Source organism: Pseudophryne corroboree, chromosome 1, assembly GCF_028390025.1.
Source record: "Pseudophryne corroboree isolate aPseCor3 chromosome 1, aPseCor3.hap2, whole genome shotgun sequence".
Taxonomy (NCBI): domain Eukaryota; kingdom Metazoa; phylum Chordata; class Amphibia; order Anura; family Myobatrachidae; genus Pseudophryne; species Pseudophryne corroboree.
In genome coordinates, this window is record NC_086444.1 from 256,693,978 (window position 1) to 256,707,540 (window position 13,563).

At 36.8% G+C, this 13,563-nt stretch overlaps 1 protein-coding gene across 7 annotated transcripts in view; it reads left to right on the forward strand.

Moving 5' to 3' along the window:
* Nucleotides 1-13,177, forward strand: part of CSNK1G3 (casein kinase 1 gamma 3) — a 383,972-nt gene extending 370,795 nt beyond the window's left edge. For 5 of the 7 annotated variants that reach the window (XM_063964226.1, XM_063964222.1, XM_063964225.1 and 2 more), the window contains 3 exons: nucleotides 5,607-5,713; nucleotides 6,569-6,592; nucleotides 10,713-13,177. In XM_063964226.1, coding sequence (XP_063820296.1) covers nucleotides 5,607-5,713; nucleotides 6,569-6,592; nucleotides 10,713-10,767 — 186 coding nt within the window. In that variant the 3' untranslated portion in view covers nucleotides 10,768-13,177. The remainder of the gene's footprint in view (nucleotides 1-5,606; nucleotides 5,714-6,568; nucleotides 6,593-10,712) is intronic. The other 2 variants (XM_063964224.1, XM_063964227.1) reach the window with 1 other exon arrangement.
* The last annotated feature ends 386 nt before the right edge of the window (nucleotides 13,178-13,563 follow it).

A 13,563-nucleotide genomic window follows, 5' to 3' on the forward strand; every position in this document is an offset into this window, starting at 1 on the left:
GCCTCTCTAGGATTCTGCAGGGAGTAATTTGGTTCATATAAGGGTACCATGCTTCTACCAGTAACAGCCTGACTTGGATCTTCCAGATGTTCTTCACTCCCGCTGTACCTCCCCAGAGCTTTAATTTTATATTGAGGGAATACATGACTTAATTCTTAATGTGTCTGAGTTATTTTCTAACACAATGCAGCTAGTGATGGCTATCAACAAAAAAGGGAGATGTATTTTCCCTGTTGGGAGAAGCTTTTATCTGCTTCTTTCACCTCTCTCTCAATAATGCTTGATCCAGAGATGGATGAGTATGGTGCTCCTTCTTCCGAGAGGGAGGTTCATGATCTCCAAACCGTGACAACAGAACTAAAAACATTTTTACATCTGCCTTTGAAAAGCGATAGGTGATCTAAAATTGTATATGCATGTTGCTATCCTGGAGAAGCATACCACTGCTTTTAAAGGCGAAAATTGAGACATTTGAGGAATTTCAAAATCCTATAATCAGAGATGCTGTTTCAACAGGGCATTGGATTTGACAAGAAAATATTTGGAAAACAGGGAGATGCAAACCATGTGCAACTGAGCAATGTGCTGGAATCGATTGCCAACCACCAGGTTCCCATAAATCACCCACTGATGACCTTCTTTAATACTTCTTCTTCAAGCTTAAAAAGATCTGTTGATAGCAGGAACTCTACTTTCATCCTTGTTTGAAGGGTCCAAAGTCAAAGTTTTTCAAGATCTGGACCCTTCGACAATTGCCAAAAGTACTGTAGAGATCTTTATGAAGTGACTGCTGTGCTCTGTGATCAGGGCTATTAATACCAAAATACCAATGGGGTTTCCATTCTGTTTGGCGGTGGAGGTCAGCGGCAGGCTTCACCGTAGTAATCCCTTGTACAGATGTATCCATATACACCTAATCTTAAATCGTGCCAAATAGCCCTGTTTGGCACACAAATAACTTTGCGACAAAGCTACACCATGCATCTTGCCATAGCAATTTAACGATAAGTGTATCGCTAATGTGACAAACTTACAATATATGGGTACCCAGGCACTGGTATTGCATGCAGAGATTGATATTTGATGTGTGAAAGCTGTGCAATGCTTTGCGCTACGCATCATTGTGCTTGATCGGCAACTTTATATTAATTCCTTTGCTATGAGTAATAATTTAGTGCAGTGGTTCTCAACCTCGGCCCTCAAGTACCCCCAACAGTTCATGTTTTCCAGGTATCCACAGGATTGCTAGTGAAATAATGTGCTCCACCTGTGGGTCTTTTATAATGTGTCAGTGAGTAATGAATACACCTGTTCAACTGCTAGGTGACCTGAAAACATGAACTGTTGGGGGTACTTGAGGACCGAGGTTGAGAACCACTGATTTAGTGTGCTTAGTACAACTATAAGCAACTTTGTTTGCTACTACATGGGAATAAGATGCTTAATATAGTAACAAGTGAGAAAGTCCGGGAACCACTGCCAGTGGCGAATGTGTCTCATGCCACATAGTACAAAAAGAATGTGTCTGAGTTCCCATCTTTAAGATGGGAAGCCTTTTGTAGTCTCAATTGCGTCCTCAACTCCACGATCTGGGGTTCCAGATCTGACTCGCCTTGTGCATGACTGCTCAGACTGTTGACAGCTGCTGTTGTACATCTCGCCACTGATACCACTGTTTATAAGGGTGTAGTATGGTATGCCGGCGGCCGGGCTCCCGACGACCAGCATACCGGCGCCGGGAGCCCGACTGCCGGCATACCAACAGCGTGGCAAGCGCAAATGAGCCCCTTGCGGGCACGGTGGCGCGCTACGCGCCCCACGCTGTTTTATTCTCCCCCACGAGGGAGAAAAAGTGTCAGTATGCCGGCTGTCGGGATTCCGGCGCCGGTATACTGTGCTCCGGGCTCCCGACAGTCGGCATACTGAAGACCACCCATTTATAATGGTCAGTGCCTGCCGTACTAGGATTTGTTAAGTTATAATATCATTGTTGAATATTGCTGCTTTACAGACAAATTACATCTCTCTTCCTCTGATGTCTGACTTTCATTTTGATCCAGAGCACACTTTTGAAAGTTTCTCATTTTCTTTTGCACGGTTACAGTATGTTTTCATCCCAGGGCTTATACTGAAGAGCAGCCTCCCCATCCTTGGGAGTCTTATGCTGTTGCTCCTCCTTATCGCTTCTATCCCTTTCTCCTTCTCTAACTTTCTCCCGTCTCTTATTCTTTGTGGGTTTCCATCCCTAATTGCTTCCGTTATTTGTTTTTTTTAAATGCAGTTTGCTAGTCTTTTGATCAGTACTAAAGTGCTCTTTAAATGTGTTTTGCATCTTATTCCTCAATTAAGAATTGTGCAGTGATTTGGAAAGCGCCTCACCTCTTGCTGTTCTCCAGTCATTTTCTGGTGGTTCACTATTCTAACCATGCTTTTAAATGCAATGGTATTTCCATCATGATTTTTGGTTGTGTTCCATTTGTGGTCACTGTCTCTAATATTGATTTGGAGGGTAGGTATATCATTCTGATGGGATAGCTGGGACACAAGGTTTTCATGTTTGCAAAATGTGTATACACCTAATTCGGGCCACACAGTGCCTGTTTAACCTTCAGAATGGAAAACCTTTGTTTGGAGGAGATTTTAACTGTCCTCTCCCTACCAATGGACAAGCCTGTGCACTACTATATACAGGTTGTATCAGTACTCTAGGGGACTAAATAAACATATGTCTAGTGTTCACTCTAGGATTTTTTTAGGGCAGGGTGCTGAGCATTGAAGAGGGCACATTTTTATTTTGAAGGGCACATTTTTGATGTGACGCTTTGCGCACAAAGCATAGCGCATATGTTTATAGTTTTTGTACATACATTTTGCCCTTATTAAATCATATACCCATGCATACATATGACACCTAACATCTACAGAAAAGTTAAACAATGGGGTCGATTTCAATTCGGCAACAGATGAATAGCGCCGGGAATTAGCTCCCGACGCTGTACAATTCAGCTCCAGTTAAGTCGGCGATGGCCCGTTCTCGCCGACTAAACAGGTTGTTTTGTCGGGAGAACGGGCATTCTTCGACTTAACTCCCCGGTGCGAGGTTGATTCCTGACAGAATCAGCCTCGCGCCGGGCGCGCGGCAGCACTTTTGTCGGGTTTCTTCTCTCATCCCCCGGGGATGAGAGAAGAATTCCCGACAATTGAGGGTCACTCGTCGCTGTATTGAACTCCCGGCGCTATTCAACTGTCAGTGAATTGAATCGACCCCAATGGGTTACAATATATTATTATTATTATTATCCTTTATTTATATGGCGCCACAAGGGTTCCGCAGCGCCCAATTACAGAGTACATAAATAATCAAACATAAATAATCAAACAGGAAAACAACAACTTACAGTTGATGACAGTATAGGACAAGTACAGGGTAAATAAACAGTTACATCAGCAGATGACACTGGGATAAGTATCAGGTGGCAGAAGACTACTGGATGTGGTACAGTTGAAGATTATTAAAGTAAGACAAAGGATAAGCACATGAGGGAAGAGGGCCCTGCTCGTGATAGCCTACAATCTAAAGGGGAGGGGTAGACAGACAGGGGTGACACAGATTGGGTAATATATAGAATAAAAATAAGTCTGTTCTACTAGGGAAATACTGTAAGCAGTACATGCTCACTGCTTACCCTGTTCTTTCCCTCTTTATCAGAGTGCTGTGTTATTTACAGTGCCTCCTCTGCCATCCAGTTGGCTAAAGGATAGAAATTGTGTTCCAATTTCAGAGGTGGGCAAGGAGTAGACGACAACATTGTAACATGCACTCTGACTGTTGCATTCTGTATACAAGGGGGCGATTTATGGTCCTGCAGGGTGCACTGAAAAAGGGCAGGGTGCTTTTTCACATTTCAAAAATGGGCAGGGTGCAGCACCCTGCTGAAACAGCCTAGAAGGAACACTATATGTCCAAAACTGGCCTGTTTAACTTTTGAAGAGCATCTAATTATTCAGCTAATGACTATACCTTCTGCTGTGAACGCAAAACACATTCCTATATAGACATTTTTCTGAGTTGTTCACCTCTATCCTAAACTTTGCTTTGTTCCTCCATAATCTCAAACGCATGACCAGAACTTTCCAATTTTTATTGACAGATTTGACCTCTTGGAAGCAAAAAGTGGGAGACAATCTTTGAGGCTGATTGAAACATTCAAGAATATTTTAAACTTAAATCTGCAGGGTGGGTGCATGTTTCTGTGATTTGGTAGGTTCAGGGAGAAATTATTAAATTCGCAACTCAAAAATATCAAAATTGACAAACTTAACACTCATATATAGCAGCTTGAACAGGAGCACACATTATAATTGAATCCCCTTCCATTTTGCTAATCATAGGATTGAATTACAACTTATAATAGCAGAGCATGCTGAGCGCTCTGGTGGGTCATTCAGTGGTATAATAAAGTCTGCATTCTGTTGCCGAATATATTGAAAGTGAAGCATGCTTCCCAGATTATTTATGCTATTAGGGATAAAAAATATAAAAAAAAAGGCTAACCTTGTGTGTGATCGATCACCTATAAACTAACCATTGTTTTGATCTTTTATACAATCTGAAAAAGCGGACAGAAAATGTTGTGGTCATGAATGGTATAATACAATACCTATTGTCTTGCTCTAAACTTGCTTAGAGGTGTGCATGGCTTTTGTAGAAGCTAGGTAAAATAATGCAATAAAATCTAAAATATATGTTGATAGCTTAATATTTACAATAGATGGATAATATAAAGGATTAATGGGGTGGGGTGGGGGTATCATATTAGACACAGTAATTTTTCACATGGGGGAAAAAAAGCTTTGTTTTATTTTTTTGGCCGACGATAATTATTGGTCCATCCAGTTATTTAGCCCTTTTTGTTTTTTTTTGTTTTTTGTGCGGATAATTACTTGTTTTTCGCAAGAAAAACACTTACAGCCATGGACCTATGTTTTCGCGCCAGTAATCACGGAAAAGATGCATACTTGTCAGTGATTTAAATGCCCTATGAGCGCTGGCATCGGGAATAACTGGACAGCTCCAGGAAAATCAATTCTGCGTCTAATTGGATACCACCCTCTGTATGAGTATAAATTATGCTTGCCCATGTTTGTTAGAGCTTATGGCATGTTGTGCCTGATAAATCCTGATGACACGTTAGGTTTATGTGAAGTATATGAAAAATTATTTTCTAAACTCGCTTTGTAACTGCTGCATTGTAAAACCATGATATGACCACTCTCTAACACACACACACACACACACACACACACACACACACACACGGCATTGACACCCCTCTCAACCCTCTGAATCTTGTATCTGTTCTGCTTCGTGTCTTTGACCGTTAATTTAGAATAAGTGTTTTCTGTATTCCTAATGTTCTAAGTTTATAAAACATTTTGTGACTTGACTTAAAAAAAATACCTTTCAAAAGAAAAATAAGTTGCTTTGGGGCCGTAAGATGATAATTGACTTGCAACAATATATGGCGCCTCCCAGCTCACACCTTGCAAGGATGATGTCCATTCTGCTTTCAGAACTACATATGTGATCTGTTGTGTTTTCACAGGTTGTAAGTTCAACGAATGGGGAGCTGAACACAGATGATCCAACAGCTGGACATTCAAATGCACCAATCACCGCCCCAGCAGAAGTTGAAGTCCTAGATGAAACAAAGTATGTTGAACACTGCAGTAGTTTGTTGGACCATAAACTACACACACACTTTTTTTGCACTTCATGTTATTAATTTTGCTGCATTAAAGAAGGTACTTGCCAAAGTAGACCTATTTTTTCTAAGGGATATATTGCAGGGTACTGTCACAGCAAACTATATATGTGTGTAAAAGAGGTCAATAACAGTTGTGATCATCTTTATTTCCATCCCGAATACACAACACACTTCCTGTTAGTCAAAGTGTCAACATGGTGTCTTTTAGCACAGTACTTTAGCAGCAAGGAAATTACAAGTTTTATGTTAAGTGATTCAAATTCTGTCTAGACATGGTAACTATTTAATACACCATAGAGGTGCAAGCACAAACAAGGTTTTCTTCCTGCAGTTGCTGCCATGTCAGCAGCTGTACATCATGTGAGTTTCCAGTGGAACATTGCTCTTAATTTAATCATGTGTAGTCAACAATTAGCTATTGCCAAGCAAATTAAAATAAAAATGAAATCTTTATCAGTAAATAGTTTCACTTTAAATTGTTTCCACCAATAATAATTTATTGATTGTATCTTAATATATTGGCGTATGCTTGCTTTTACTAAACATTGCATTGTCAATTTCAGTTGGAGTAGGCCAATTATGCACTTGGGCTGGGCAGATGTTGATTACAAAGGGAAAACAGTACATCAAGCTCAGATTGTGTTTCTTCAGCCTTTAAAACAAATATATGTTCTGCTTTATGTTTCAGTTTAACTGAATTCTCATGTTCTAAATATTAGAAGGCAATAATTTAATGTTGAGGTGCTTTGTGGCTCTGTCTGATTTTTCTCCTTTTTCCCTTGTGTTCTCCCCCTGCATAGCTGCCAGAAAGTGTTGAACATGTGGTGAGTTGTCTATATGCGGAGGCAGGCAGAACGTGCTCTGATAAAAAACATTAGTGTTTATCAAAACATATCTAGTTGTGAATATTAACTTTTATACCTATTTATGGCATTTAAATGTACCATAACACTTCTGTTTGCTTGTAAGGAGCAGTTTTGCCTGCCGGTTTGTCTCCGTGGAGTAGTTTTTGTACACAAATGCTTGATACATGTCATGTACTTTTATAACACTTTCATCTCTTGGTTTGCTCTTTCGATCTGCCACTCAGGTTAATATCTAGTTCAACATTTTATTTTGTAATAATTGGCTCAGCAGTTGCTAACATGGTCTAGAAAAATGCTTCTTTTTTTTTTCTTTTTTCTTCCCCTTTAAACTTGCAACTTTGTAACATTATGCAAAAATATACCATAGTTTTAACTATAACTGTCCGGTACAAATGTAGCCTTTCTACACTGGTAGTAAAAGTTCTCTGTAAAGTGAGCCTGTCAGCTACTGTATGTGCACTGGAGACAGTCTAATTGCCTGCCAACTTTATGGTGGTGCTAAAATTGGATTTAACATTATCTCATGTTAATGCTCCACCCACAAAATGGCTGCTTCCACTGTGTAATTGACCTATACTGTACCTAAAAATACAGATTTTTATTTCTTTTTTTACTTGCTTAAGTTGTTTGTTTCTTAATGTCTGGACACAGATCTCGTTTCTTATAATAATCTCGATTGCTTTATTCTAGAAGTATCAACATTTCAGTTTTTAACATAACATTTTAAAATATGACTCTTATTCCTCTCCCAATAATATTGCTTTGGTGTAGCTAAATGCAGAGGATGCTAGGGGTTATGGGTTTACCCTTCATCAATGTGTTACTAGTTAGTAAAATTGTATTTCAAGTGGAAAACCCTTTTAAAAATGCTCTCAAAAAGCACATTGCATTTTAATTTTTAATGGCTTAATTTGTATTTGTAGATAATTTTATCATTTATATAATTATTTGCTAATGCAACCAGTGTTTTGTTTTGTATAAGTTTGTTTCCACAGTTATTTTTGTGGCCACCTATATTATATTGGTGCTACACCAGTAACTTCTTCAAGCAGCATACTAATGGCGTCAGTGATGATTTGTAGTGTCTGTTCTGACATATTTTAATGTTATTTTAAATACTCAACTGAGTCTCCTAAACCGAAAGGAGAACGTCCCATAAACAATCATTTTAAGTAGTGTCAAATCATATATTGTAATATTGTAATAGTACTAAAGTAAAATCCCCCTCTACTTGTACCAACTGTACAAGGTTTGAACTGCCTAACCTTGCAGGGTCACTAATCTATTGTTGACCAAGCCTACGTTCAGACAAGAAGAACCTGTTGTACTGAAAATTTTAATTTTTAAGCTTTCTTTTTAAGAAACTACTATTAATTTGTGTAGCAGATCAAATCCACATTAGCTTTGCTTCTTGTTGTCATTCCCTCTTAAACAAAAGCATTGCTGTCCATTTTTCTTTTTAAAAGCAGTAAAGCACTCTTAAACCTCTGCACACCAGCCCGCTTCACTTCTAAAGAAATTTTTTAACGTGTGTGTGTGTGTGTGTGTGTGTGTGTGTGTGTGTGTGTATGTATATATATATATATATGTGTGTGTGTGTGTGTGTGTGTGTGTATATATATATATATATATATATATATATATTATAAATAAATATATACATACATACATACATACATACATACATGTTGAATATCCCTTATCCAAAATGCTTGGGACTAGAGGTATTTTGGATATCGGATTTTTCCGTATTTTGGAATACTTGCATACCATAATGAGATATCATGGTGATGGGACCTAAATCTAAGCACAGAATGCATTTATGTTACATACACACCTTATACACACAGCCTGAAGGTCATTTTAGCCAATATTTTTTATAACTTTGTGCATTAAACAAAGTGTGTCTACATTCACACAATTCATTTATGTTTCATATACACCTTATACACACAGCCTGAAGGTCATTTAATACAATATTTTTAATAACTTTGTGTATTAAACAAAGTTTATTTACATTGAACCATCAAAAAACAAAGGTTTCGCTCTCTCACTCAAAAAAGTCTGTATTTCGGAATATTCCGTGTTTCGGAATATTTGGATATGGGATACTCAACCTGTGTGTGTGTGTGTGTATATATATATATATATATATATATTATAACTGTTGATCTGGCACTCTTTGCTTCTGAGTACTATTAATGGTAGGGTGCCTTCAGAGAAGTATTAATTACACAATCAGCACCGTTTTCAAGATATGCATGAGGGCATAAAGCAGAACCAAAAAAAAAAAAGAGATGCATATCTTAAATGGTGCTGTAGGGGCACCGAAACTTCGTTGTATTTGCTGTAGTTGTGCATGATGATTTTTTGACACTAACGTAAACTCTTACCTGCAATTGCTTGGAGTGCCACAGTTTTTTTGAAGTGTATGTGTGTGTGTGTGTGTGTGTGTGTGTGTGTGTATGTGTGTATATGTATGTGTATATATATATATATATGTGTTAAAGTAACATGTATTCTTTCAATTTTAACATAACTACTTACAAGCAGAATGTACAGTATATGAGGGACAATTTACATTTTAAAAATAAAATAAAAATACCACTGACTTGCGTATGCACTGTATTTCTAGTAACCTCAATTGAAGGCTTGTCTTTAGTTGGCATATTTAGGTCATAATAAGACAGACTGAGACTTGTTTTTGAGGTTAAATTGTCAGCATCTGCTGCTTTTTGCAGACTAGAATGCTTAATTTACACACGAGGGTAAATTTACTAAGCAAACCGCCACTTCTCAGCATGCCAGTTAATATTTCATAATTGCGCACACTGAGGAATGGCGGTTTTTGCAACCCACTGCTTAGTGAATTTACCCAATAAACTGTCAATTGTGAGGTGTAAATTGTGTGCTTGAAGTACACAATATAGTTGTGTTCCTGAGTTGAAAGGTCTATTAATTGATAGTTATTGTATTCAGTGATCACTACCACATTAATTCACATTTGCCACTGTATCTGACCTCCTTACAGTTCCTACTCAAATGTAAGCCATGCCAGTGCAGGTTTCATATCATTTTTCAAGCTTGTGGCAACACTGTTATTGTTTGGGAAAAATATAGTACATAATAAACTGTATTCGCCTTTGTCGAGAATGGATGGGTGTTTGATTGTGTCCAGAGACCCAGTTGGTACCATCATTCATGTTATTAACATTAGATTATCCCTGCGTTTTGGCTAATGTTAGAATGTTGTCTAATTACTTCTATAGTCCATTATCACTTGTGCCTGTATGTATAATATAATATATCTATATGTATATATATATATATATATATATATATATATATATATATATATATATATATATACTGTATATATAATAAAAAACATTTTTTAGATAATATTAGGTCTACAAAACACAAACAAGATACCACACCAACATTGAATTCTCTGGCAGTTCATGTAGGCTGTGGAGCTGTTTTTAGACTTTATTATATTTCACATTATGTATTTCCAGTCTTAATCATTACTATGTGCAGTTACTCTACTGTGAATTATAGTCTCCTCTGAACTTTGCTTTGTTTAAATTATACTGCTTAAATGCTACCAACACATCTGTGTTATGGTGCACTTGAAGATGCTGGGACATGTAGCTAAAACTTTTCAGTTATTCAACGTTGCAAATATTTTGAGATCCATGCACTTAAATAATCTTCTGTCCATGCTCCTTTGCCAAAATTGCCTGGATTTGTTTCCTTTTCCCTTAGCGGGCCACACCCAAATATAAAAGCAACTATAAGAAATAAAGCTTGTTTTTTGTTAACAGTATACAAAAACAAATTGAAAACACTTTTAGGTTTGTTATTTTTAAACGGTTTTCTATGGTATTATTAAATCACATATTTGAATATTGAACATATTTCTTGCTTTTGTGCCTTTTTACACATGTGTATACACGGCAGTACATGTGTGTGATGCATGCAAAGTTCACTACATACAGAGGTCTATATTGCAGACCCTTATATCGTGTTTCTGTTCTGTCACTTTCTTATAGTCTTCTTTTCCAATGTCTTGTAGGTGCTGTTGCTTTTTCAAGAGGAGGAAAAGGAAAACCATTCAACGTCACAAATGACTCTGGAAAAGGACAGACCATGGGGAATTACTCACTTGTTCATCTGCTGTCCTGTAATAATAACAAACAAATTATCATCTCCACAACGACCATGTTACTTTATTTCTTTATTTTTTCCCCTTATACAGACTCTCATATTCCCATGCTTCTGCTTGATTGTCTTACGTTTTTCTTTATGTCCAAACTTTAGAAGCTTTAAAGTTTTGTCCAAAATAGGATTATTTAAATGGACCAATGAAGTGGTACAAACATAAATTACGGTCTTCAGCCAAATGCAGTTACACCATCCCAGGAGACTGCAAGCGGTTAATTGTTGGATAACGCTGCAAAAAGGTCTTTTACATGCAAATAGTGGAAAAAATGATTAATTGCTAAAGCTTTAAAATAACACACTAAAAGTCTTGCCTTCTGGAGATTTGCAGTTTGAGATTTAGAAAGATTTACAGTATTATTGAGATGGTACTGCATTAATCAACAGGTAGCATTACCTTTCCTCACCGTCGTTCTAATGGTACATCCACTGCCCAGAGGTACATAGGACGAAATCATCTGAATGTGACTGGGGATAACAACATACAAAAGCAGTCAACTGCAGACTCCTAAGAGAAGAAAAAAATGTTTTTGCGTTGTACCTCTTACAGTGATAGTCATAGAAGCTGCAAGGACATTTGTCCTATATGTTCATGGTGTAGACTTGTGCTTCTTGATAATGATACTGTTCTTGCAAAAAAACAAACTGATAAAAAAAAATGTTACTCGATGCTAGAAAAATAAACACTACATGGAGGAAGAGTGGCAGTTAGGAATTACTATAATACGCATATGGTAGCTGGAAGGCACTTTGCATACTGCTTGATGCAGAACAGCATATTACTCCGTTACTAGAAATCTTTGAATACATCTTATAGTTGGTGTTGTAATCCTTTCTACTCTTTGTCCAGAAGCAGTGAAGCTGATGGGTTCTTCGCTGACTACTGTATGCCCACAAGTAGCTGGTGCTTTCCGAATTGTTCTCCCCCTGACCCAAATTTGCAGTTGTTAAACAGAGCATGGTAGGAAGCATTAGCTAGAGAATTAATTCTCCATTTTCTTCTGTTATAGAAGAAGCGCCTGCATATTTGGGAGAGAGGGGGTTAAATACTGTAATTTTTTTTGGTGGGTGGAGATTTTTTTTTTTTTTTTTTTAAGCAGGACATCATCATTTAACCTCAATTGCTGCAAGGTCTGTTAGTACACCTTGTAGTTTGTGAGCAGTGAAGCCATTATTTGTCTTGATTATTTTTGTTACATTGGTAACTTGGCCTATATTTTCATCAGATTTTTGAAGGGAAATGGCTAGAACAAATATTTTGACCAAACCATGGTTAATTTATGTACAAAGAAAAAATCCAAAAGTCTCCTAGATTGAACTTGTATTTTTTTTCTTGTCTATCAGTGCACGCCCTATGGTTTAACTTATTTATTTTTTAAGTCTGGTTTGTGGTAACATTAAAAAAAAAATGTGTATTGCAAATAGATAAATTCACATCTTTGAGTTCATTATTGCATTTACAGGGATTTTAATTGTAATTTGTAATTTATTTTGGTTTAACAACCGGGAGTGCAAGGCTTATTTTTGATGGTTTATGTACCGACATAAAACACTGAAAAATGCCTAGCTGAAGGTTGTTTATTTTCACTGTTGCTGTACATTTTTTCTTTTTTATTACATTGGTCAAATACATCAATTCAACCCTCTATTAATTACAATATTCATATTGCAGTTCTCAGTCTGCCTTGTTTGTGTTATTGTCTTAATCTCAAGAATGATCTATATATAAATATATATATATATATATTTTTTTTTCGTTATGAAAGATGAGTTGTGGCCATTCTAATGTGAAATCACTTCTGTCTCTACAGTATTTGACCAAACTTTGTTGCACCACATTGTAAATACATGCAGCAACTAGTGTTTCATATATACATCTGTTTATTTTGTTTATTGGTAGATCTTTCTTTTGTGTGGAGAGAAGAAGCTTTTTGGCCTGTACAGTGTTTATATGATCTGAACTCATCACACATAACAAGGAAATGTGTATATTAATCCAATTGTGGACGTCAGATATTTAAAATACAAAACCCTTTATTTGCTGCAATGACCAGTATGTTGACATTTTGCTTTTTAGCAATATTTAAGTGCTCCATTTACTGCCATGAAAAGGGAAATTACCCTTTTGGCAGCACAAACTGGTCAGTAATAGGTAATGCAGGTATGTTCAGGTTAAGCCAACAATGTTTTGCATTTATATGCTTTTTCTCTGTCTATACTAATGAAGTCAACATTGCCTGAATGTTTAAAATAATGAAATACATCCCTGTTCAAAAGTATGTAACTGAAGAAATAAAAAATAAAGGTAGTTTTTTTAAATTCCTTTTTCTTTTTTTTTCTTTTTTTACTGTTTGCGCCAACTATATGTTTGATTTTCTGCAGACCTTTGAGAGAAAAATATATACAAGTTCGTAAATGTGGTAAAAGAACGATGTAAAAGTTTTCAAACCTGATGAAATCATGTATTTTGTTTTTCTAGCTGTTTTTACGTACTTGCGCTCCTGTAGGAGAGCTCACCCATAACAAACCAGCATATATAGGCAATTAAACACATTTAAAATGGAAAATATTTTAATTTGCTCTAAAATGATTGTCTAATATTAAAAAATAACACTATTGTAAATTACTACATTGATATCTGGTTCATTGATTTCTGTGGATTGATAAAGCAGTCACTGTGGTCTCATCCCCTTATTTACCACTTG